Here is a 27,458-nt window from a genome sequence, read left to right on the forward strand (position 1 = left end):
AGAAAGTATTAAATTTTAGTTGAAAATCTTCCTTGTCTCCTTTTGTTTATTAAACTTTTCCTTTGTTACAGTCACTGGGAACTATTTGATGTGATGTGAGGGTTTAAATAGTTGTTGAAGGTATTGTTTTTCTTGAATATTTGTATTTAGGCTGTCTATTATGGCAAAAGAGGCTGTTAAGTAACAAAAGCCTTCAAAATGTATGTATTCTTTTTTTTTTAATGTACATATTCTTTAATTCCATGATTCACTTCCAGAAATTCCTAAGGAAATAATTATGGTTCTGCTTCTCAGCCATAGACTACTTAGCACATACAGTGCTTACCGTAAACAAGGCATTGTTCTGCATGTTACTTCTATAACTTATGAACTCTTTTTTTTTTTTTTAAGATTTTATTTATTTATTAGAGAGCAAGAGAGAGAACACAAGCAAGGGGGGGCAGCAGGCAGAGGGAGAAGCAGGCTCCTTGCTGAGTAGGGAGCCCGATGTGGAACTCGATCCCAGGACCCTGGGATCATGACCTGAGCTGAAGGCAGATGCCCAAATGATCTGAGCCACCCAGGCACCTCTGAACTCTGTTTTTTATCTCTGTTTTCACCTGTGAGAAACTTTAAGGAAGTTATGGCATAAACTAAACTTAATAGTAATACTTACCAAGATTGCACTTAGAAGAATATTTAATGATGTTGAATGATATTAAGAATTAAAAGACTGCACTCAAAAATACACATGAAGGGATACCTGGGTGGTGCAGTTGGTTAAGCATCTAACTCTGGTTTCAGTTCAGGTCATGATCCCAGGGTCGTGAGATCAAGCCCAACTTTGGGTTCTATGCTGGGTGTGAAGTCTGCTTAAGATTCTCTCTCTCTGGGGCATCTGGGTGGCTCAGTAGCTTAAGCCTCCGCCTTCAGCTCAGGTCATGATCTCAGGGTTCTTGGATGGAGTCCCACATGGGGCTCTCTGCTCAGCAGGGAGCCCGCTCTCTCCCCACCTGCCTACCTTTCTGCTAACTTGTGATCTCTCTGTCAAATAAATAAATAAAATCTTAAAAAAAAAAAAGATTCTCTCTACCCCTCTCCTTCTGCCCCTTCTCACCCCCCACCCCCACTTGCACATGTACTCTCTCTCAAAAAAACAAACACACAAAAAAAACCACCACAACAACAAAACCAAAAAAAATGTACATAGGAAAAAATTTGAAAAACATATACCAAATTGTTAGTTGTGTTTATCCATGAGTCCGAGATTTTGTATGAGATTTTGTAACTCACATATTTCTCTACAATGACTATCTATACGTGTATAATAATTTTTCACCAGCCTCCTGGGTGTTGTAAAGAAATGTATAGAACTGATCTCCTATTATATTCCCTTTTTCCTTCCTTCTCTCTTTCCTCTTTCATTTCCTAAAAATGACCTTGGAAATAAATTGTCTTCCTTTTTTAAGAGGAAAACTACCTGTATTGTAGTCCAAATATTCATTTCTTTGAAGAGAGGGCAGCTGGACTTCTTTTCTAATTCTGATCTTGTGTGCTTTTATATGGGTGCTTTCTGAGTAGGGAACCCAACATTTTAGGTGCATGATACGTCCGATAATCCTTGACCTAAACCTTATTATGAATTTAAGAGGTCTGTTACACTTTTCATTAGGCTAATCTGCAAGTTTATTAAATCAAATTTAAATCTGCCTCCCACATGGTGATTCTGTTTCATGTGGTTTATTCAACTGGGAGATCCCTTTATTTTTTTTTTTTTCCAGATTAAACCTTTAGAATTACTACTTGGTTGTGTAAATGTTTGTGTCCATTGGTAAAGTTTATTTTTAGGGGTGTTATTTCTAATACTTTGTATATTCAATCAAATTTAGGAATCCTCAACTTTTATTCCTCAGGGTAGAACAAGAGATAATGTCGAGAATTATCTCTGGGCTCTTTCCAATTCAACAACAGGCCAGACCTGATGTCAGTGTTTCAGTCAGTGAGGCAAGTGAACCATTGACTTCTGACATCGGTAAGTGAAATGGAATCTTTTACTTTCTTTTGGTATTGAAAGATAAAACCTTGGGACACCTGGATGGCTCAACTGGTTGAGCATCTGACTCTTGATTTTGGTTCAGGTCATGATCTCATGAGTTGTGGGATAGACCCCCACGTTGGGCTTTGCACTCACCGGGGAGTCTGCTTCAGAGTCTCTTTCCCTCTGCCCCTGCCTGCAGATGTGTGTGCACACGTGCTCGCTCTCTCGCTCTCTCTCTCTCAAATAAATAAATAAATAAATAAATCTTTAAAAAAAAAAAAAGATAAAACCTTCAAGTCATGGGTTTATGTATTTTAGAGGTCAAGTATTCCTCAGCTGACAAAAGATAGGCTCTTACTTCCAATATCCTTTTCATTTTGTCTCTATAGTGGAGGTAAGTTTTCTCTCACCTCTGTATTTCATACTGCAGTGTTCACATTATTCTATCCCTCCATCCCTCCCACCCCAAATCTCTCCATTACTTCCCGTAGCACTTTGTACATATCTTTGTTAGGGGGACTATCAGATTGGATTACAATTGGCTTACATTATCTGTTTCACTAGATTATAAATTACTCAGGATTATGGATGTTTCTCCTTTAGTGCCTAGCTTTTGACACTGGATGGATGGATGAACCTCTTTATGGAACCCAAATCATTCTCTCCTTCTCATCCTTCCTCCTGTTCCTCCTCTTCTATCATTTTCTCCTTTCTTCTTCCTTTTCCCCCTCTTTTACCTCCTCTTTTTCCATTAGCTTTTTTGAGGTATAGTTTACTTGCCATAAAGTTTGCCAATTCTTAGTGTACAGTGTGATGAATTTTGATCAACAGAACTGTGCATTAGCCACTCAATCATGATATAAAAAAAAAAACACTTCCATCGTTCTAAAAAATTCACTTATGCCACTTTGTAGTCCGTTCCTCAGCCCCTCCCACGCCTACTGGGCCCTAATAGCTGCTGATCTGCTTTCTATCACTGTATTTTTGTCTTTACTAGAATTTTTTATATATGTAGTCATATAATATATAGCCTTTTGTGTCAGCCTTTATTTAACATAAAGCTTTGACAATCATGTTTTATGCATCTAGTAATAATATTATGGATCTATCATAATTTGTTAATCCAGTTACCAGTTCATGGAAATTTGTACTCTTTTAGTTTGGGGCTACTAGAAATAAAGCTGTGATAACAGATAAGAAACTGCTGCGTGTTTTTAGAGAGGCTGTTCTATTTTGCATTCCCAGCCATCATTGCCTGAGGGCTCCAGTTGCTCTCCAACCTCACCAGCACTTGGTGTTGTCAGTGTTTTTAATGATAGACATTCCGTAAGCATGTAGAGAGATCTCATTTTTCACAGTTCCCTAATGACTAATGATGTGCATTTTTTCCATGTGCTTATTTGCCACCTGTATGTTTACTTTGGTGGAAATGTCCTTTAAATCTTTTGCCCATTTTTAAATTGAGGTTTGTGTCTTCCTATTATTGAGTTGTAAAAGTTCTTTATTCTTGATACAAGTCCTTTATTAGATAGAATTTACAGTATGTTCTCCTAGTTTGTGTCTCACCTTTTTGTTTTCTCAGCATTATCTTTTAAATGGGTCAGGGAAAAATGTTGGGGCGCCTGGGTGGCTCAGTAGGTTAAGCCTTTGGCTCTGGTAATGATCCTGGGGTACTGGGATCAAGCCCTGCTAGGCTAGGAGCCTGCTTCTCTCTCTGCCACTCCCTCTATGGCTCTCCCTGCTTATGATCTCTCACTCTTGCTCTCTCTCAAATAAATAAATAAAATCTTTAAAAAGAAAAAGAAAATGAAAAGGTTAATTTTGATGGATTTTAATTTATCAATTTTTCTTTTATAGTTTGTGTTTTTTGATATATTATTTCTCAAGATCATTAAGCTTTTCTCCTATATTTCCTTCTAGAATGTGTACGGATTCAGACTATGCATTTAGGTCTGTGGTACATGTTGAGTTAATTTTGATCCCTACTTTGCACCATATACAAAGATTTTTTTTTTTTCAGTGTATGGATATCCAATTGTTCTAGCATTATTTGTTGAAAAGATTATCCTTTCTTGCAATGAATTACTCTGACACCATTGTTGAAAATCAGTTGGCTAAATATGTATGAATCTGTTTCTGGGCTTTTTTTCTGTGCCTTGATCTGTAAGTTTATTTTTATGTCAATATCATACCTTATTGTAATTTAAAAATATCTTGAAATTGGATTGTATAAGTTCTCCAAATTTGTTGTTTTTAAAAAAGATTTAATTAATTAATTAATTAATTTGTGTGTGTGTGTGAGAGAGAGAGAGAGAGGTGTGTGCCTAAGCATGACCATGAGGAGGGACAGAGGGAGAGAAACAAAGGCAGACTCCCCACTGAGCATAGAGCCTGACAGGGGCCTGATGCAGCAGGGCTCAATGAGGGGCTCAATCCTAGGACCCTGAGATCATGATCTGAGCCAAAGTCTCAGATCTTGACTGACTGAGCCACCCAGGTACCCCTTGTTCTTCTTTTTAAAACATTCTTCTGTATCATTACTTCTATTTTTTTGCCTTCTCTCCAGTCCAGAATTACCTACTTTTCTTCTCCCACAGACTCTAACTGCCCAATTCCTAGACTTCCCAGCCTATATTTATGGCTTATACTTTTTCATTACCTACTTTCTCTTTAGTCCTCATGGAGCTTTCTGCCCTTCTCCTAGTGAAGCTCCTCACAGAATCTTGTCAAGAATAACCTTTTTATAAAAAATTTTTTAATTTTTAATTTTTTTTATAAACATATAATGTATTTTTATCCCCTGGGGTACAGGTCTGTGAATCGCCAGGTTTACACACTTCACAGCACTCACCAAAGCACATACCCTCCCCAATGTCCATAACCCCACCCCCCTTCTCCCAACCCCCCTCTCTCCAGAACCCTCAGTTTGTTTTGTGAGATTAAGAGTCACTTATGGTTTGTCTCCCTCCCAATCCCATCTTGTTTCATTTACTCTTCTCCTACCCCCTTAACCCCCCATGTTGCGTCACCACTTCCTCACATCAGGGAGATCATATGATAGTTGTCTTTCTCCGCTTGACTTATTTCGCTAAGCATGATACACTCTAGTTCCATCCACGTTGTCGCAAATGGCAAGATTTCATTTCTTTTGATGGCTGCATAGTATTCCATTGTGTATATATACCACATCTTCTTTATCCATTCATCTGTTGATGGACGTCTAGGTTCTTTCCATAGTTTGGCTATTGTGGACATTGCTGCTGTAAACATTCGGGTGCATAACCTTTTTTTCCCAAATCCTTATCTTCCCTCGTGGCTCTAGCATGGGCACTGTTGACCACCTCTAATTCTTTTTTTTTTTTTTTAATTCTAAATTTTTAATTTAAAACACAAATTTTTCATTTCACAGAAAAAATTTTTAAGTGGATTCCACACCCAACATGGGGATTAAACTCACAGCCTTGAGACCAAGATCTGAGATCAAGACTCTAATGACTGAGCAACCCAGCTGCCTCCAAATAACAGAAAATTTTTAACCTGAAAGTTAAATGTTTCAACAGAAGTTTAAAAAATTACAAGTTTTAAACTTATAATTACAAGTTTTAAAATTTATTGGCTATTGACAACTAAAACCCAGTAGAGAACTAACCACTATAACCTTCCCTGAACCTAAAATGAATGTGAACATATTATACCTTCTTAAAAAGGGTTTAATCCTAGCGAAATAAGTCAGTCAGAGAAAGACAACTATCATATGATTTCCCTGATATGAGGAGTAGAGATGCAACATGGGGGGTTAAGGGGGTAGGAGAAGAATAAATGAAACAAGATGAAATTGGGAGGGAGACAAACCATCAGTGACTCTTTTTTTTTTTTAATAAACATATATTTTTATCCCCAGGGGTACAGGTCTGTGAATCACCAGGTTTACACACTTCACAGCACTCACCAAAGCACATACCCTCCCCAATGTCCATAATCCCACCCCCTTCTCCCAAACCCCCTCCCCCCAGCAACCCTCAGTTTGTTTTGTGAGATTAAGAGTCACTTATGGTTTGTCTCCTTCCCAATCCCATCTTGTTTCATTTATTCTTCTCCTACCCATTTAAGCCCCCATGTTGCATCACCACTTCCTCACATCAGGGAGATCATATGATAGTTGTCTTTCTCTGCTTGACTTATTTCGCTAAGCATGATACGCTCTAGTTCCATCCATGTTGTTGCAAATGGCAAGATTTCATTTCTTTTGATGGCTGCATAGTATTCCATTGTGTATATATACCACATCTTCTTGATCCATTCATCTGTTGATGGACATCTAGGTTCTTTCCATAGTTTGGCTATTGTGGACATTGCTGCTATAAACATTCAGGTGCACGTGCCCCTTTGGATCACTACATTTGTATCTTTAGGGTAAATGCCCAATAGTGCAATTGCTGGGTCATAGGGCAGTTCTATTTTCAACATTTTGAGGAACCTCCATGCTGTTTTCCAGAGTGGCTGCACCAGCTTGCATTCCCACCAACAGTGTAGGAGGGTTCCCCTTTCTCCGCATCCTCGCCAGCATCTGTCATTTCCTGACTTGTTGATTTTAGCCATTCTGACTGGTGTGAGGTGATATCTCATTGTGGTTTTGATTTGTATTTCCCTGATGCCGAGAGATATGGAGCACTTTTTCATGTGTCTGTTGGCCATCTGGATGTCTTCTTTGCAGAAATGTCTGTTCATGTCCTCAGCCCATTTCTTGATTGGATTATTTGTTCTTTGGGTGTTGAGTTTGCTAAGTTCTTTATAGATTCTGGACAATAGTTCTTTATCTGATATGTCGTTTGCAAATATCTTCTCCCATTCTGTCAGTTGTCTTTTGATTTTGTTAACTGTTTCCTTAGCTGTGCAAAAGCTTTTGATCTTGATGAAATCCCAATAGTTCATTTTTGCCCTTGCTTCCCTTGCCTTTTGCGTTGTTCCTAGGAAGATGTTGCTGCGGCTGAGGTCGAAGAGGTTGCTGCCTGTGTTCTCCTCAAGGATTTTGATGGATTCCTTTCACACATTGAGGTCCTTCATCCATTTTGAGTCTATTTTTGTGTGTGGTGTAAGGAAATGGTCCAATTTCATTTTTCTGCATGTGGCTGTCCAATTTTCCCAGCACCATTTATTGAAGAGGCTGTCTTTTTTCCACTGGACATTCTTTCCTGCTTTGTCGAAGATTAGTTGACTGTAGAGTTGAGGGTCTATTTCTGGGCTCTCTATTCTGTTCCATTGATCTATGTGTCTGTTTTTGTGCCAGTACCATGCTGTCTTGATGATGACAGCTTTGTAATAGAGCTTGAAGTCCGGAATTGTGATGCCACCAACGTTGGCTTTCTTTTTCAATATCACTTTGGCTATTCGAGGTCTTTTCTGGTTCCATATAAATTTTAGAATTATTTGTTCCATTTCTTTGAAAAAGATGGATGGTACTTTGATAGGAATTGCATTAAATGTGTAGATTGCTTTAGGTAGCATAGACATTTTCACAATATTTATTCTTCCAATCCATGAGCATGGAACATTTTTCCATTTCTTTGTGTCTTCCTCAATTTCTTTCATGAGTACTTTATAGTTTTCTGAGTATAGATTCTGTGCCTCTTTGGTTAGGTTTATTCCTAGGTATCTTATGGTTTTGGGTGCAATTGTAAATGGGATTGATTCCTTAATTTCTCTTTCTTCTGTCTTGCTGTTGGTGTAGAGAAATGCAACTGATTTCTGTGCATTGATTTTATATCCTGACACTTTACTGAATTCCTGTATAAGTTCTAGCAGTTTTGGAGTGGAGTCTTTTGGGTTTTCCACATATAGTATCATATCATCTGCAAAGAGTGATAATTTGACTTCTTCTTTGCCGATTTGGATGCCTTTAATTTCCTTTTGTTGTCTGATTGCTGAGGATAGGACCTCTAGTACTATGTTGAATAGCAGTGGTGATAATGGACATCCCTGCCGTGTTCCTGACCTTAGAGGAAAAGCTTTCAGTTTTTCTCCATTGAGAATGATATTTGCGGTGGGTTTTTCATAGATGGCTTTGATGATATTAAGGTATGTGCCCTCTATTCCTACACTTTGAAGAGTTTTGATCAGGAAGGGATGCTGTACTTTGTCAAATGCTTTTTCAGCATCTATTGAGAGTATCATATGGTTCTTGTCCTTTGTTTTATTGATGTGTTGTATCACATTGACTGATTTGCGGATGTTGAACCAACCTTGCAGCCCTGGAATAAATCCCACTTGGTTGTGGTGAATAATCCTTTTAATGTACTGTTGAATCCTATTGGCTAGTATTTTGTTAAGTATTTTCGCATCTGTGTTCATCAAGGATATTGGTCTATAGCTCTCTTTTTTGATGGGATCCTTGTCTGATTTTGGGATCAAGGTGATGCTGGCCTCATAAAATGAGTTTGGAAGTTTTCCTTCCATTTCTATTTTTTGGAACAGTTTCAGGAGAATAGGAATTAGTTCTTCTTTAAATGTTTGGTAGAATTCCCCCGCGAAGCCGTCTGGCCCTGGGCTTTTGTTTGTTTGGAGACTTTTAATGACTGTTTCAATCTCCTTACTGGTTATGGGTCTGTTCAGGCTTTCTATTTCTTCCTGGTTCAGTTGTGGTAGTTTATATGTTTCTAGGAATGCATCCATTTCTTCCAGATTGTCAAATTTATTGGCATAGAGTTGCTCATAGTATGTTCTTATAATAGTTTGTATTTCTTTGGTGTTAGTTGTGATCTCTCCTCTTTCATTCATGATTTTATTTATTTGGGTCCTTTCTCTTTTCTTTTTGATAAGTTGGGCCAGGGGTTTATCAATTTTATTAATTCTTTCAAAGAACCTGCTCCTACTTTCGTTGATTTGTTCTATTGTTTTTTTGGTTTCTATTTCATTGATTTCTGCTCTGATCTTTATGATTTCTCTTCTCCTGCTGGGCTTAGGGTTTCTTTCTTGTTCTTTCTCCAGCTCCTTTAGGTGTAGGGTTAGGTTGTGTACCTGAGACCTTTCTTGTTTCTTGAGAAAGGCTTGAACCGCTATATATTTTCCTCTCAGGACTGCCTTTGTTGTGTCCCACAGATTTTGAACTGTTGTATTTTCATTATCATTTGTTTCCATGATTTTTTTCAATTCTTCTTTAATTTCCCGGTTGACCCATTCATTCTTTAGAAGGATGCTGTTTAGTCTCCATGTATTTGGGTACTTCCTTTTGTGGTTGAGTTCTAGCTTTAGAGCATTGTGGTCTGAAAATATGCAGGGAATAATCCCAATCTTTTGATACCGGTTGAGTCCTGATTTAGGACCGAGGATCTGATCTATTCTGGAGAATGTTCCATGTGCACTAGAGAAGAATGTGTATTCTGTTGCTTTGGGATGAAATGTTCTGAATATATCTGTGATGTCCATCTGGTCCAGTGTGTCGTTTAAGGCCTTTATTTCCTTGCTGATCTTTTGCTTGGATGATCTGTCCATTTCAGTGAGGGGAGTGTTAAAGTCCCCTACTATTATTGTATTGTTGTTGATGTGTTTCTTTGATTTTGTTATTAATTGGTTTATACAATTGGCTGCTCCCACGTTGGGGGCATAGATATTTAAAATTGTTAAATCTTCTTGTTGGACAGACCCTTTGAGTATGATATAGTGTCCTTCCTCATCTCTTATTATAGTCTTTGGCTTAAAATCTAATTGATCTGATAAAAGGATTGCCACTCCTGCTTTCTTCTGATGTCCATTAGCATGGTAAATTCTTTTCCACCCCCTCACTTTAAATCTGGAGGTGTCTTCGGGCTTAAAATGAGTTTCTTGGAGGCAACATATAGATGGGTTTTGTTTTTTTATCCATTCTGATACCCTGTGTCTTTTGACAGGGGTATTTAGCCCATTAACATTCAGGGTAACTATTGAGAGATATGAATTTAGTGCCATTGTATTGCCTGTAAGGTGACTGTTACTGTATGTGGTCTCTGTTCCTTTCTGATCTACCACTTGTAGGCTCTCTCTTTGCTTAGAGGACCCCTGTCAATATTTCCTGTAGAGCTGGTTTGGTGTTTGCAAATTCTTTCAGTTTTTGTTTGTCCTGGAAGCTTTTAATCTCTCCTTCTATTTTCAATGATAGCCTAGCTGGGTATAGTATTCTTGGCTGCATGTTTTTCTCGTTTAGTGCTCTGAAAATATCATGCCAGCTCTTTCTGGCCTGCCAGATCTCTGTGGATAAGTCAGCTGCCAATCTAATATTTTTACCATTGTATGTTACAGACTTCTTTTCCCGGGCTGCTTTCAGGATTTTCTCTTTGTCACTGAGACTTGTAAATTTTACTATTAGGTGACGGGGTGTGGGCCTATTCTTATTGATTTTGAGGGGCGTTCTCTGAACCTCCTGAATTTTGATGCTCGTTCCCTTTGCCATAGTGGGGAAATTCTCCCCAATAATTCTCTCCAGTATACCTTCTGCTCCCCTCTCTCTTTCTTCTTCTTCTGGAATCCCAATTATTCTAATGTTGTTTCGTCTTATGGTGTCACTTATCTCTCGAATTCTCCCCTCGTGGTCCAGTAGCTGTTTGTCCCTCTTTTGCTCAGCTTCTTTATTCTCTATCATTTGATCTTCTATATCTTCTTCTAATTCTTTCTTCTGCCTCATTTATCCTAGCAGTGAGAGCCTCCATTTTTTATTGCACCTCATTAATAGCTTTTTTGATTTCAACTTGGTTAGATTTTAGTTCTTTTATTTCTCCAGAAAGGGCTTTTATATCTCTCGAGAGGGTTTCTCTAATATCTTCCATGCCTTATTCGAGCCCGGCTAGAACCTTGAGAATTGTCATTCTGAACTCTAGATCTGACATATTACCAATGTCTGTATTGATTAGGTCCCTAGCCTTCGGTACTGCCTCTTGTTCTTTTTTTTTGTGTTGAATTTTTCCGTCTTGTCATTTTGTCCAGATAAGAGTATATGAAGGAGCAAGTAAAATACTAAAAGGGTGGCAACAACCCCAGGAAAATATGCTTTAACCAAATTAGAAGAGATCCCAAATCGTGAGGGGGGAGAAAGGGGATAAAAAGAGGTTCAAAAAGGAAGAAAGAAAAAAAAGGAAAAAAGAAAAAAAAGAAAAGAAAAGAATTAAAAAAAGAAAACAAATAAGAAAAATATAAAAAAGAAAAGAATATATATTAGATAAACTAGTTAAAAACGTTAAAAAAGAAAAAGGTAAAAGTTAAAAAAAATTTAATCAGAAGGCGAGAAAAAAAAAACAAAAAATGAAAAAGAAAAAAATTTAAATTAACTTCAAGACAAAAAAAATCACAGGGAAAAAGCCATGAGTTCAGTGCTTTGCTTTCTCCTCCTCTGGAATTCTGCTGCTCTCCTTGGTATTGAAACCGCACTCCTTGGTAGGTGAACTTGGTCTCGGCTGGATTTCTTGTTGATCTTCTGGGGGAGGGGCCTGTTGTAGTGATTCTCAAGTGTCTTTGCTCCAGGCGGAATTGCACTGCCCTTAGCAGGGGCCGGGGTGAGTAATCTGCTCGGGTTTGCTTTCAGCAGCTTTTGTTCCCTGAGCGCTTTCTGTAGAGTTTTGGAGGACGGGAATACAAATGGCGGCCTCCTGGTCTCAGGCCCGGAGGAACCGAGAGCCCAGGGCCCCACTCCTCAGTGCGCCCTCAGAGAACAGCGCCCAGTTACTCCCGTCTGCCTGACCTCCGGCCCCGCTCCGAGCTCACCGAGCCTGCGGCCAGTTCAAGGTAACACCGAGCTGTGAGCTCACTGTCGGCTCTGTCTCTGTAGCCGGCTTTCCCGTTCCAATACCCGCAAGCTCTGCGACACTCAGACACCCCCGATCCTTCTGTGACCCTGCGGGACCTGAGGCCACGCTGACCCCGCGTGGGCTTCGCCCCGGTTTAGCCTCTGGAGCGATGTCCCTCCGCGGAACAGACTTTTAAAAGTCCTGATTTTGTGCGCGGTTGCTCCGCCGCTTGCCGGGAGCCGGCCCCTCCCCCCGGGGTCTATCTTCCCGTCGCTTTGGATTCACTTCTCCGCCAGTCCTACCTTTCAGAAAGTGGTTGTTTTTCTGTTTCCAGAACTGCTGTTCTTCTCTTCGATCTGCTGATGGATTTTCAGGTGTTTGCAATCTTTATATAAGCTATCTAGCTGATCTCCGGCTAGCTGAAGTAGTCTCAGCCTGCTACTTCTCCAGGTTGCAGTTGTGTCTCTGCACCAGCATCCCAAAACTTGACATGTCCAGAGTTTTTCTAGCCCAACTTGCCCTTTTTTTTGTTCCTGTTTACGTTAAGATCCAAATTTTCCAATCTCCAAAGCTTTGGAGTTATTGTTTATTTTTTTTTCTTTGTTTTTCCTCATCTCCACCCGGCCATAGCCTGTTCCCTCACTCCATATGATTTATTGTTGCATTTAGTTAATTCTTTTTGTTTAGTATAACTTGAATGCCTCCTCCACTGCTACCTACCCCTCCAGATTTTCTTTTAGCACCTTTTGGAAAGAAGGGAAAAAAATGATCAACAAAGTTATGAGGAAATTTATGTTTTTTTTTAATGGAAATCTTATATTTTCCAAATTGGGCATTTAAATTCTATTCTTTTCTATTTATAAGTATATGTGTTTGTTTTGTTTTGCCTATGTCTTGGTAGGGCTTTTGGCCTTTATAATAGAAACATTCTAATTTCTGATCATGCCAAAACAATAAATTATGAGAACTTAAAAGGAGAAGTATCTACATACACTGTCAAATACAAATTTGACATTTGGTAGTCATTGCTATGGTAACTTAAGAGTAAACTACTATTACTTATCCCTCAACAGGTGATCCTAAGACATCTGTAACCACTTTTTAAGGAATTGTGGATATTGCTCCTTTAGTTTTACTTCTTTGGCGAGGTTATATCTCCACCAAATTGTATTATCATTGTTTACATGTTTTCCACAGAGCTTTAGACATAGACCCCACTTTAAGTCTAGTAAAGTCTGTTGAGGAAGTTTTTCTCAATTTTATGTACATTCATATAAGGGAAAAATTATAACCTATTTGGAATATTAATATATCTATACAGCTTCTGATATCAAGCATGCAAAGTACTATAAAAGTGAGTAGGAGTAGCCTATAATGTTATTAACTGATGTATCTGAAACTAGAAGGAAGGAAGTTTTTGTCTTTGTATTTATTAAGCAGCTACTCTTTCTTTAAAATCCTCTGTAGTCATTGGATCTTTGTGTTTGGGTTTTTATTATTCATTTATATATTTATTTATTTTAAAGATTTTATTTATTTGAGAGAGAGAGAGCTTATGAGAGAGAGAACACAAGTGGAGGGGAGGGGTAATGGGAGGGAGAAGCAGGCTCCCCACTGGGCAGGTAACCCAGCTCTGGGCTGGATCCAGGACCCTCGGACCATGACCTGAACCAAAGCTAGACACTCAATCAACTGAGCCACCCAGGTACCCCTGTGCCTTGGTGTTTTGACCAAGATCTATCATAGAGTTTCCTGTTGCCCTGTTCTTAGAAATATGAGTTGTTTTCAGATGAGAACATTTCAGGTGTATGCAAGTCCTTTTTATCACTAAATTCTGAAGTGATAGGAAGAGACCATGTAAGTAAAGTTTTCATCTGGGTGTTTTCCTCCTTTTTATGATTTGTTAAAGAAGGTGTTCAATATGTGAGTTATCATCGTATTCTCTTATGTAATATTTTTTATTTTCATTTTTATTCTTCCTCTTACTTCCTTATACACATTATGTTTTCATCTCTAAAATTTTAACAACTCAGATTTGGATTGCAGGCATGTTTCTTGCACACTTACTCTGAAATTCCTTTTTTTTTTTTTTTTTTTTTTTTTTTAGTGGAAGGAACAAGCAATGGTGCCTTCCAGCTTTTTGTTGATGCTGGGGTTCCTGTGAATTCAGATATGATTAGCCATTTTGTGAATGAGGCTCTTGCTGAGACCATTGCTGTCATGCTGGGTGACAGAGAAACAAAGAAGCAAGGTCGTGTTGCTACAAGTGTTTCTGGGGATGTTTCAGCAAACAGCACATACTTGCCGGTAGGAGTGACTCTCCTTTAATGACTTGGAGTCCTGGGGTGTTTTTGATACATTTATTAAAAAACAGTAAGATAGACAAATTTTAAATTAGGTATCATAATAAGATCATAGCTTGTGGTTGAGATTGGTTTTTTTGCTATGATTTTATAGTAATATTTTCCCTAGCATTTTACTTTAAAAGCTTTTAAATTTATAGAAAAGTTGAAAGTATAATACAATGAATGTCTGTATACCTTTAATATTTACCAATTGATAACTTTTTGACAAATTTTATGTCCTTATATGTTATATATTCTTTAAAAATTATTTGAAAGTTACAGATATTATGACATTTCACTTCTGAAAGCATTAGCAGTTATCTCCTAAGAATAAGATACTTTATTATATAATCAAAATGCCATCATTATACTCCTGAAGAAATTTAACATTGATATGTTAATACTACATAATATAGAGCCCATATTTGAATTTCCCTGTTGTTCAAAAATATCCTTTGTAGATTTTATTAAACTCAAGATATAGTCAATGTTCACACATTACTTTGGGTTATTATATAAACTACTATTTTTACTCTTTAAAAGATGAGATGATTATATTAAAATTAATATATTATATTAAAAGATAAAATATATTTTAGGCACTTCTGTTGTTTCCTTCATCAGCCTTGCTATGCTAAATAGTTTTTAATCTATTATAGGAACATGGAATTATACAAAACTAAAATAGACTTTATACTACTACTACCAGATGTTTAAAACTTTATAGTCACTTCTAATTCTATAGATCATGAAGGTATCATTTTATATAGATGAAACATTTAAACTACCTCACTTAAGATATAAACATAAAGTTACATGTTTGAATTTTATAGAGATTGCTATAATGTAATTGGCGTGTTGTGGTTAGTGTGCCAGAAATTATGTACATAGTTTTGGTGTGTGTTTTTTCAGCCCATTGGTCATGCATGCAATGCAGTTGTTATCCGAGTTATGGATTTCTTTGTGCCAATTAACGGTGGTGTGTTTTCTGCCCATATACTGCATATACTCTTATGAGGGCAATTGCATGAGAAAATGTAGAAAAATCTGTGAAAGAGGCAGTCTATACAATGTTAAGAGTATGGACTTGGGGAGATCTGAATTCGAACCATCAGCTCTGTTGCTTTAGTTTCATATATATAATAGAGAAGACCCATAAAGTTTAAATAATCAGGACTTCACCAGAATCTACTTGCTGAGTATCTAGGAGGGCAAGCTCCCTTCTCTCACTGCCATATTGTTCATTATGTCCAGAATTGTCATGACTTTTCTTGATACTTTGATCTTCCAAGTATACATTAAAATACAGTTTTCAAGTGCCATGAAAGATTTTGTTGGAATTTTTGTGGAAATTGATCCTATTTCGATTAGTTTAATTTGGAGAGAATTGACATCTTTATGGTACTGTTAACATCTTAGCTAAGATTTTGTGGAAGATATAGTGAGATGATGAATGTAAAGAGCTTCATCTACTGCCTGGAACTTGGCATTCAATAACTAATTGTTTATCATCATTGTCCATTACCACTACTAATTAGAATACCTTAGATTCTCTGATAATGATGGTTAGTAGAATTATATTTGACAACAGTGCTCTTATGCTATAGTTTTATGTAGTTAAAAGGAAAGAAATAAAGTCTGAGAATATACTAATTATTAAGCAGTACCATAGAATTTCTAATATGCTTCATGGTTTTAAAATTGCATATCAATTTTCAACTCATAATCAGAATAAAGGCTAATTACCCTCCTCTATGCAGATGTTTCAGAATGAGGAGAAAAAAGATAGTATATTTGAAAAATAGCTAAAAGATATGTCTAGACAGTTAACACACAAAAAAGAAATACAAATGGCCCATATACATATAAAAAGATGGTCAGTATCACTGATAATAAGAAAAAAAATCACTGAAACCTCACTTTTACTTATATAATGACATTGTGTAGAAAACCTTGGGGAAATGGGAATTCTCATATCTTCTTTTGGTTAGTGTACAATAATATAACCCTGCAGAGGGAAATTTGGCGATATGTATTCAAATTAAAAAAGCAATTAACCCTTTAACCAAGGAGTCCCACTTTTAAGAAGTTATTCCGCAGATAATCTATACACACATGAAATGTCTTCAATCAAAATTATGTTTGATGACTCTGGGGAAGGGAATTAGGGAGGTAAGATATGGCTAGGAAAGGAGACTTAATTCACACTATTGTTTACTTTTTCCTTCCTCAGTACTTTCCATCTCCACATTGTCTTCATTTCATCCCCTCCACCCCTGCTTTTTCTTATCCTTCCATTACTTTTCACAAGCTCTGTTCTTTTGTGCTAAAAGGCTGCTCTTTGATATATTGTCAGTTAAAACACTTCCTTTCTGTTACATGGCCTCCCCAGCTTGTGTTTGCATTTCATCTTCAGCTGTATATTCACTGTGTCTTCCTCTCTATGTTAGAAGAGGGAGCCTTAGCTTTCTTTGGGGCCTACTTCAGAGGCAGAGCTAGTGTAGTAGCCTGAGGCTCTCTGCAGGCTAATCTTGAAACTCACAGCTAGAAGTTCAAGGTAGGGCTCCATTTCCTCCCATTCATTTAAATTCTTTGTAATCTTGAATGAACTCATTTCATTATTGGACATTATCGGTTTTGGGTGATTATACGATCTTGAGTGATTATCAATACCTTGTTTTATTTATTTTAGGCAAGAGTATGTACCCCAGTGGCTACCCCACAGCCAACTCCTCCTCGCTCACCTTCGTCACCTCCTAAGGAATGTGTATTAGTAAAAACACCAGATTCTTCTCCCTATGATTCAGATCATGATTTAGCTATTCCTGCAGAAGAAATATTTGCTGGAAAAGGTAGAAACCTTATTTCTGTATATCAGTTTTCATCTGATAACTATTACATAAGATTACATAGTTTATTTTATAAGATGTTTTGTAGATTAATATGCACATACATTTTGCTTACTAGGTTTTAGTAAATCATCCTTTCTTGCAAGGAAACTAAGAAATTGTTTGCTACTTTTTAAAGTATGTGATCTAGGGGTGCTTGGCTGCCTCAGTTAGTAGAGCATGTGACTCTTGATTTCAGGGTTGTAAGTTTAAGCCCCACATTGAACTTAGAGATTAGTTAAAAAAACAAAGCATCTTAAAAAAAAAAAAAACTTAAAAAAGTATAAGATCTTATACACACTTAGACCACTTTTAAGTTCAGGGGCACCTGGGTGGCTCAGTGGGTTAAGCATCTGCCTTCAGCTAAGATCGTGATCCCAGAGTCCTACATTGGGCTCTCTGCTTATCAGGGAGTCTGCTTCTCGCTCTGCCCCTTACCCTCCTCGTGCTCTCTCTCTCTCTCAAATAAATAAATAAATAAATATTTTTAAAAGATTTTTATTTATTTATTTGACAGAGATCACAAGTAGGCAGAGAGGCAGGCCGAAAGAGAGAGAGAGAGAGAGAAGGAAGCAGGTTTTCTGCTGAGCATAGAGCCCAATATGGTGCTTGATCCCAGGACCCTGGGATCATGACCTGAGCGGAAGGCAGAGGCTTTGACCCACTGAGCCACCCAGGTGCCCCAAAATGTATATATTTTTAAAGGTACGTGTCTTTTTTTTTTTTTTTAAGATTTTATTTATTTGACATGGAGACAGTGAGAGAGGGAACACAAGCAGGAGGAGTGGGAGAGGGTGAAGCAGGCTTCCGGCTGAGTAGGGAGGCTGATGTAGGGCTCAATCCCAAGATCCTGGAATTATGACCTGAGCCAAAGGCAGATGCTTAATGACTGAGCCACCCAGGTACCCCAATAAATAAAATCTTTAAAAAAAAAATACTACTTTTCAGTTCATGGCAGTATAAAAGTGATGGGTCTTTTCAAGATTATATTCTTATACGTTACTAAATTAATTTGGGAATTTTCCCATTAATGGCCATCATCATCATCATCATTGCCATTATTTGTACACCCAAATGTTAAGAAATTCCTGAAGCAACATAGCTTGCCTTCCTATGGAGTTGTTTATTGACTTTTATCTTTCAATTTCTTTTTAAACAAAAAATCTTTAGGAAATGAAACGCCTGCCATCACACTTGTTAATACTCCAGCGGTTACCCCTGCTACTACCCCTCCTCCTGCAGTGGCTTTTCCCCCAACTTTGTCAGAGATTTCCGTTGATAAAGTGAAGCCATCAGGTCCAGAGCTTCCTAAGCCATGGAGTGACAGAGACCTGCCACTGGAAGAAGAGAATCCTAGCTCTCTTCAAGAAGAACTTCATCCGAGAGCTATGTAAATGAGGACATACTCCCTTTCAGTAACTGCATTTCTTTTGTTGACATATATAATCCATTAAAAACATCAGAAATGATGAAGCTTTATAAACCACAAGCTACTTTATACTTTTGTAGGAAGAAGCTTCATGAATTTCAAATTTTTAAAATTTTCACCAGATTTACTTATGCCTTTAGTTCTTTTTTAAAACATTTTCTTGTGAAACAGATTAAAATAGATACTGTCATAATATTGTTCATAAAACAGAAAATGATTTCTCTTCAGAGCAAATCTTCATTTACACTGATCGGTTAACTTTTATATTACCATACAGATTTATCTGAGAGATGGTAGAACTTTCAAGATGGTCTATGATTAAAGCATGAAAACAATTTAGAAAAATAAATCTTGGTAATTATAGTAATGCAGATTATAGAAGTACTTTGCTAAGGGAAGCATTTGAATCTGGTTTTTTAATATAAAAATTAATATAGGCCTTCAGTGACCTAAATGCAAAATATGTCTTTTTCTTCTTAGTGTAATGTCTGTGGCCAAGGAGGAAGAACCTGAGAGTGTGGATTTCCCTGCTCAGCCTGCACCTCCAGAGCCCCCACTTCTTCCTGGCACCAACGCCTCTTCCCTCACACAGATGCCAGGTTCTGATTCATCAACAACAGAGAGCACCTTCAGCGTTACTGTCACTGAAACGGAGACTCTGGATAGACCCATCTCTGAAGGAGAGATTCTATTTAACTTTGGTCAAAGAGGGACTCCCAAGAGTAAGTTAACTTGTATCAATTAATTTCACTGGTTAGATTATGATAATTCCTCAGTAATACTTTTCTATGCCAAGTGCTTTTACTTAAGTTTCAAGATTAAACATGGTATAATAGAAAGAATATGGACTCTGCACTTTAACTTTTCTATGCCTTAACTTCAGAAGAAAGGAAAATCTTGCTCACAAATCTCACCTTCCAAAAATAATACCACTCTTAATAGTTTGGGGTATGTCCTTCCAGTCTGTTTTTTTCTATGCATATGTAGATACCTAAATACGTATGTATATGTATTTGTGGGGGTGTATTTTTACCTTTAAAAATAAGATCATACTATATATGAAACCTGAATTTTTTGAAACCCGAATTTTTTTTTACCTAATAAGATATTGTGGACATCTTTCTATATCAGTATATCTAGCCATACCTCATTTTTTTTAGTTGTGTGTGGTCTCTTAAAACAATGCCATAGTGGTTGGCATGTAGTTTGCTTTTAGTATTTCCATACTAACTCTCCAGTAACCATTTTTTACACACATATTTTGTGCACCTATCTGATTAATTTCTTTGAACACACTCCTAGAAGTGGAATTGCTGAATCAGAATATGCACCTTTAAAATAGTGGTACATTACCAACATACTCTTTAGAAATATTACATCATGTTATTTAGGAATGCCTCTTTCTCAGTTTCATGGTTACCACTGATATCTATAGCTCTTTTTAATTTCTGACAAGCTGGTAGGTAAAACGAAATTCTCATATTTGTTATAAAATGTACTTTAAAAAAAGTGTGAGATTGAGTAGCTTGTGAATTATTATTATTTATGAACAGTATTATTTACGAACGGTATTTTGTGTAAGTTTAAATGTAAAATTCTATGGCTTTGTGGTCAGGTTATTTACTAAGTTTATGTTCTGTTTTCTAAATTTTTACAATGTAACCTGTAGTTTTAGGAGACGAAGGACTGTATCTGATGAACCTAAATGATAGCTTATCCAGTACTCTGCAAGACGCCCTTGAGATGGTAAGAAATTATTGGCTCCATATTGATTCTGACACAAAGAATATTTTGATGAATTTGTTGCCATCGATCAGGGTTTTCTCTCAGATATTTGAGTTACAGGTATAAAATTTAATAAAATATCCATGAAGGAATTTAAGCTTTGCACATTTCATTATCATTTTTGTATGTTTCATTATCATAATTATGAGAATGAAAGTTATTAACCTCTGTGTATCCAGTAGTTGAAAAATATACAGTTAATACAATTAAGTAATGAAAATCAAGCCCAGTCAAATTGTCATATGGTATAGTGCCTTTATAATATTCCAAACAGGGCTTTATCTGTTTAACCTGCTCTCTTAGGATATATTTGTTATTTTTCCCTAATCAGGATTATAATTCTTTGTGCTAAAAATAATTGAATTCTTTGGCATAAGAAAAAGAAACTGAAATAGGACATAGTAGTACCAGTACTTCCTAGTTATTACCTAGCTCTGTGGAAGTTGCCATTTAAAAACATGATTATGGGGGCTCCTGGGTGGCTCAGTTGGTTAAGTGCCTGACTCTTAATTTTGGCTCAGGTCTGATCTCTGGGTCCTGAGATGGAGGCCTGCATTGGGCTGTATGCTCAGTGGGGAGCCTGCTTGAGGATATTCTCTCTCTCTCTCTCTTTCCCTTACTCCCTCTCTCTTCCTCCGTCCCTCCCCCTTCCACTCTCACAGACTTTCTCTCTCTATCAAATATATAAATAAATCTTTAAGAAAGTATTTATATTATTTCAGGGGTGCTTGGGTGGCTCAGTTGGTTAAGCAGCTAACTCTTGATTTCAGCTTAGGTCTTGATCTCAGGATCATTAGTTCAAGCCCTGCATTGGGTTCAATGCTGGGTATGGAGCCTATTTAAAAAAAAAAAAATATATATATATATATATATATATATAATAAGTATATATTTTACAATGGAATACTATGCAGCCATCAAAAGAAATGAAATCTTGCCATTTGTGATGACGTGGATGGAACTAGAGGGTATTATGCTTAGAGAAATAAGTCAGTTGGAGAAAGACAACTATCATATGATCTCCCTAATATGAGGAAGTGGAGATGTAACGTGGGGGCTTTGGGGGGTAGGAAAAGAATAAATGAAACAAGATGGGATCGAGAGGGAGACAAACCATAAGAGACTCTTAATGTCACAAAACAAACAGAGTGGCTGGGGCAAGGGGAGATAGGGAGAGGGTGGTGGGGTTATGGACATTGGGGAGGGTATGTGCTATGGTGAGTGCTGTGAAGTGTGTAAACCTGGTGATTCACAGACCTGTACCCCTGGGGCCAAGAATACATTATATGTTTATAAAAAAAATTTTTTTTAATTAAAAAAAATTTTAAAAAAATAGGTATATATTTTAAATAGGTACATATATTTTAAATATGTATATATTTACTTACATATATGTGTGTATTTAAATTATATATATAATTACAATTATTGCAATATGTGTAATATCACTTAGTATTATAATATATGTAATATCAATTATCACATATCCACATAGAACTATAATACAGAAATGATAATAGGAATTTTCTTTTGAAATATTATTAAGGAATAGCAATCTATATCTATCTACATATATTTTTTAAAGAATTTATTTATTTATTTGACAGGCAGAGATCACAAGCAGGCAGAGAGGCAGGCAGAAAGAGAGGAGGGGAAGCAGGCTCCCTGCTGAGCAGAGAGCCCGATGTGGGGCTCGAACCCAGGACCCTGGGATCATGACCTAAGTTGAAGGCAGATGCTTAAACAGCTGAGCCACCCAGGCACCCCTTTTTTATATTTTTAACCACCCAAGGAAGGGAAGGCAGTTGTACTCAACTCTCATCTACCTTTATCTATAGCTTTTGCTAAGCATTGCTGTTATTTTTGCTCTTTTTAAAAAAGTTTGATAATTTTTGACATATGTATATATCTGTAAAGCCGTCAAGATAATGAACATATCACCATCCATCACTTCCCAAAGTTTCCTCATGCCCTTTTGTAATTTGTCCTTCTCATCTCTTATCAGTCCCCTTATCCCCCCACATATCTACCGTGCTACTGGTCTGCTTTCTGTAGCTATAATTCATTTGCATTTTCCAAAATAACAGAAATGAAATCATGTGGTATATATTCTTTTTTTCTGGTTGCTTGAACTCAGCACAGTTATTTTGAGATTCATCTATGTTGTAGTGTGTAACATAGTTAGTTCCTTTTTATTGCTGTGTTGTATGGATGTACCACAATTTGTCTGTTCACCTGTCAGTGGACATTTAGGTTGATTCCAGTTTTGGCTATCACAAATAAAGCAACTATGAACATTTATGTACAAGTTTTATATGGACGTATGCTTTCATTTCTCTTGGGCAAATCCCTAGGAGTGGATTGGATAGATATGTGGTAGGTATATGGTAAACTTTTAAAGAAAAGCTGTTTAATTTGATCTGCTAAAATTTTGTGTTGGCTTTTGCATCTATGTTTTATAGGAATTATATTTTACAGGAATTACAAGAATCTGCAGAGTTTTGGGCTTTCCTCAGGCATATGGTTAAATTGCGTAAAGACAGTTTTACCCTTTTGAGTCTTGCTTTAAAGATTAATGAGGCAAGACCAGAGCAGTACTCACTCTAAGGCTATTCGTTCCCTGCCGTGGAGGCAAGACCCTTGTAGGCACTCCAGCCAGTGCCTCATTAAATGTGGTTTTCCAGCCTGCTTGGTAGGAACAACTATTACTCTAGCCTGTGTACACGCCCTGGGCACTTGTTGGAGCTAGTCTTTAGTTTAGCCTCACATGGTTAACTCACATGCATGTGCTGATCAGTATTCAGTGCTCAAAGTGGACCCTCTGCAGATCTCCAGAGTTCGATCCCTGTGCAGCTTTCACTTTTCTGGGAGCCTGGAAACTCCCACAGGCAGTGATCTGGAGCAGTCACAGGGCTCTCCTGATTCGTTTCTTTTTTTTTTTTTTTTTTAAATTTTATTTATTTATTTGACAGAGATCACAAGTAGACAGAGAGGCAGGCAGAGAGAGAGAGAGAGGAGGAAGCAGGCTCCCTGCTAAGCAGAGAGCCCGATGCGGGGCTCGATCCCAGGACCCCGGGATCATGACCTGAGCCGAAGGCAGAGGCTTTAACCCACTGAGCCACCCAGGTGCTCCTCCTGATTCGTTTCTATCTCTCAGGGGCCACTGTCTTTTGTTACCTGATGTCCCATGTCTTGAAATGTAAATTTTCACATACTTTGTCCATGTTTTAGTAGTTTCAAAGAGTTTGGTAAATCTGAAAGTAAAGTCTGGTGGCCTTAATATCTCTCCATTATACTTGATGAAAACAGAGAGATTGGTGTACTTTTGAAAAGTCATGTCCTTCTGTCCCTTTGTAATCATAATGCCAGAAGTTCCTGTGAAACAGCCACTTGAACTGATATAAACTAGGACTATATATTAAATTCACTGGGGGAGGTTTTAAGAAATATGCATGCTGGTTCCAGCTTCTGATAGGTGGATTTGGTAGGTCATGAGAGTTATATGGTGTGCATGTGTGGCCAGTTAGAAGCCTAGACCTGTATATTTTGAAAAAGTTCCCAGTGTTCTCATGTATGTCCTTTGTTATATGTGACATCTCATTTTACAGATGAAGTTGAGTGAGGTTCAATAGCTTGTCCATGTCACATAGCTATTCAGTGACAGATACACAACTCTTTCTACACAGATATGTGATACCTTTACTTTTCATTTTAAGCTATTAACTGTATATTTTGAGTTCTAATTGGGGCTATCTGAATCCTAAAGCTTAAGTTACAAGGGGCTGGCTGTGTGTGGTGGAGATTTCTCAAGTCCATAAGCAGCTTTGGAGGCTAGGTAGCATCTTTATGTTATTAAGGATACTTAATAGGATCTATAATAAGGATATCATTAATCGTATAATGATGCTGAATCTGGAAATTAATATATCCAAGTAAAATTTGTTAAAAACAATTTGCTTTACTATATACAGGGGTGTAAAATAATGCATTAAGGAGATTTTTTTTGGTAAGATTTTAATGGTACAATTACTTGTCTCACAGTAATTCTCTATTGCAAGTCATTGAATCATTATGAAGAGAGTGAAAATCACTTTTATTATTTTTTTCTATTTTTTATTTTTTAAAGATTTTATCTATTTATTTGACAGACAGAGATCACAAGCAGGCAGAGAGACAGTAGAAAGCAGGCTTCCCGCGGAGCGGAGAGCCCGATGTAGGGCTTGATCCTAAGACCCTGGGATCATGACCCGAGCCGAAGACAGAGGCTTTAACCCACTGAGCCACCCAGGCGCCCCGAAAATCACTTTTATTAAATAATATGTGGGGAAGGCAAAAATGAGATGTCTTTATTTTCAGAGAAGCATTAAACTAACATTTGGTTTACTTAATATGTCATTATGGTATTTTTACCCATCCTTAGAACTTTATCATGGACCAGAGAATGTTTAAGTTTATAGTGAGTTTGTAAGTTTGTTTAAAATAATAGCTAAACCCAAATGGGACTAAATGGTAACATCTTTTTTTTTCTTCATTTGAAACTGAACTTTTAATGTTTTTGGTAAGCCTAAATCAAATAAGTTACAAATTCATTTTTTAAAAAAGATTTTATTTATTTATTTGACACAGAGAGATCACAAATAGGCAGAGAGGCAGGCAGAGAGAGAGGAGGAAGCAGGCTCTCCGCTGAGCAGAGAGCCCGATGCGGGACTCGATCCCAGGACCCTGAGATCAATACCTGAGCCGAAGGCAGAGGCTTAACCCACTGAGCCACCCAGGTACCCCTACAAATTCATTTTTAAAAAGATTTTATTTATTCATTTGAGAGAGAGAGAGAGAGAGAGCAAGAGTGAGAGTGTGGGGTGGGGAGAACAACAGAGGGAGAGGGAGAAACAGACTCCAGCTGATCCCAGGATGCTGGGATCTCAAACTGAGCTGAAGGCAGAGGCTTACCTAACTGAGCCATGCAGGTGCCCCAGATATGCTACAAATTCATAATGAAGTCAAGTGCAGAAGTATAATCCTAAAAATCCAAGAACAACCTAAGTCATATCACCAACAGACATTTATCTATATACAGCTGGGGGATAAAGACTGACAGTAATCTGGAATTAATAAACTTTATTTCATTACTAGTAAAATGTTAAGTAAAAAGTACTACTGCTGGAGTTAAAAATCTTGTTAATAGTTGGATTTACAGGGTGCCTGGGTGGCTCAGTAGGTTAAGCCTCTGCCTTTGGCTCAGGTCATGATCTCAGGGTCCTGGGATTGAGCCCAGCATAGGGCTCTCTCCTCAGCCGGAAGTCTGCTTCCCACCCCCCCGCCCCGCTCTGCCTACAGAGGCCTACTTGTGATCTCTCTCTTTCTGTCAAATAGATAAATAAAATCTTTTTAAAAAAATTGTTGGATTTACAAGGGAATCTAGTTTCTCTGATTCTGAGCCCCATACCGTCCTGCATCTTTGGGACAGGTCTTATTTAAGGTGCCAGGAAGCCTAGTTTGGGTCCTCCGGGGAAGGCTGTAGTACCTGCTCCCTAGCCAAGTACCAAAGGTCAGCCCACAGGCAAAGGGACAATCAGAGGTCTATAGGTGCCTTAACATATTTCTATAGTTTTTCGTTTTTGCCTGTGGTCCAGGTTTCAGTGCTCTGTCCCTATCACCACACCATGGTGTTGCTTTGGGTGCTGCATAAATATGAAGCAGGAAACTGTGTAAGCCAAAAACTTGATGGCCCTACCTAAAACATTTATGAATCATGATAACTCAGTCACTTCAGAGCGAGGGTCCAATTTGCATGTATATTATACTAAATGTCCAGTTGAAGTATAGCCAAATTATTTTATATTGTTGTTTCTATTTGAGGCATACTAAAGACTTGTTAGTATAGTCAAATGAAAATGAGAACTGATGAAAACAGAGTCCACCTTCTTTCCATAAAGTGCTAATATGACCATTTTCATGATGGCTGCTACATTTCATTAATCATAAATCAAGAAAAATGCAGTGTTTCATAGGATTTTTAATTATATTAACTGTCTTTATATTTCATTCAGGAAGATGATCCTCCCAGCGAAGGACAAGTGATTAGGATGCCCCATAAAAAAATTCATGCAGACGCAATTCTTTCTCTTCTTGCTAAACAAAACCAGGACTCCTTGGTTTCACAGCAAGCAGTCTATCATTCAGAGGTACTTATTAACCTTATTCTTCAATTTATTCAGGGGTCAACTTTATAGTAACTTTAGCCTGAAATCAGAGCTCTAGAGTTTAGGCCATCTGCTCCAGCCCTCCTGTTCTACAGTTGAAAAAAACCAAAGCCCTTTTAGATGATCTGTGACGATCAGTCATTCTTTCTTTCTTCAGCCATTTACTGAATATCCACTATGTGCCAGAACCAGTCTTGAAAAACGTACAAAGATGAAGGAGACAGAACCCCTACCCTTAGGACGCTCACAGTCCTGTACGGAGAAAAGGGCCTAACAATTACTCTATAGTTAATAATGGATCAAAATTTTTAGAAAGTATTGAATAGCTCAGTGTGACAAGCACTTTGGATAAAGAGAAAAGTCTGGAGAAGTTGGTTGAACCAGATGATCATAAAGAACTGTTTAAGCGATGGAAAGGCTTGGGCACTGTAGAGGCTATTAAGATATTCTGGGCAAGAAGGTCACAAGGTATGATATGTAGGAAAGAATTTGGAGGTTTTATAATCCAGTCCTGGTGTTTGGAGGGAAATAGGAGAAGGAATGAATCCTGATCCGGTTTCAGCTGCACCTTTTCATCCTTTTGTGTTCCCTGATCTCTTAGTCTGGGGCACCAGTGTCTGCCATCTGGGTTGTTGCCAAGATCAATGATACTTATGAGTATGAGAGCATTTTGTAAGTATGCAAGCTAAGGCTTCAGTAGAGTCCTAGAGTATTAAGGTATTAAATAGCTCAGCAATTACAAGCACCCTAGAAAATTGATTCATAATAGAGAAGGTACTGTTTATTGCCCAACAGTTTATATGGTAGTGGCAGAGTAAGAGAGGCACTATGAAATATTCCTAATTAATTTCTAGGGAAAGTGTATCTGCCATCGTTCTAAATTTTGCCAAAGAGTCTCCAAAGGTTTTATATTAATTGCAAAACAATCCTGTTCTATTTAGAGGTTGTTGGGGTAATTGATGTTCCTGAAAAAAGTCACATTAGGGCCTTAGAGGAGATAGAAATGCACAAAAATTTGGGAAAATTATAGAAAATCTTGAAT

General features: G+C 37.5%; 1 protein-coding gene across 14 annotated transcripts in view; it reads left to right on the forward strand.

Moving 5' to 3' along the window:
• Positions 1-27,458, forward strand: part of KIAA0586 (KIAA0586 ortholog) — a 139,525-nt gene that overhangs the window by 47,647 nt on the left and 64,420 nt on the right. For all 14 annotated transcript variants that reach the window (XR_009355704.1, XM_059182206.1, XM_059182213.1 and 11 more), the window contains 7 exons: positions 1,893-2,011; positions 13,874-14,073; positions 16,804-16,963; positions 18,170-18,389; positions 18,909-19,150; positions 20,098-20,174; positions 26,264-26,398. Coding sequence is in view for 13 of the 14 variants with exons in the window: in XM_059182206.1 (XP_059038189.1) it covers positions 1,893-2,011; positions 13,874-14,073; positions 16,804-16,963; positions 18,170-18,389; positions 18,909-19,150; positions 20,098-20,174; positions 26,264-26,398 (1,153 nt within the window). In the remaining variant the exon portion in view is untranslated. The remainder of the gene's footprint in view (positions 1-1,892; positions 2,012-13,873; positions 14,074-16,803; positions 16,964-18,169; positions 18,390-18,908; positions 19,151-20,097; positions 20,175-26,263; positions 26,399-27,458) is intronic.

Source organism: Mustela lutreola, chromosome 7, assembly GCF_030435805.1.
Source record: "Mustela lutreola isolate mMusLut2 chromosome 7, mMusLut2.pri, whole genome shotgun sequence".
Classification (NCBI taxonomy): domain Eukaryota; kingdom Metazoa; phylum Chordata; class Mammalia; order Carnivora; family Mustelidae; genus Mustela; species Mustela lutreola.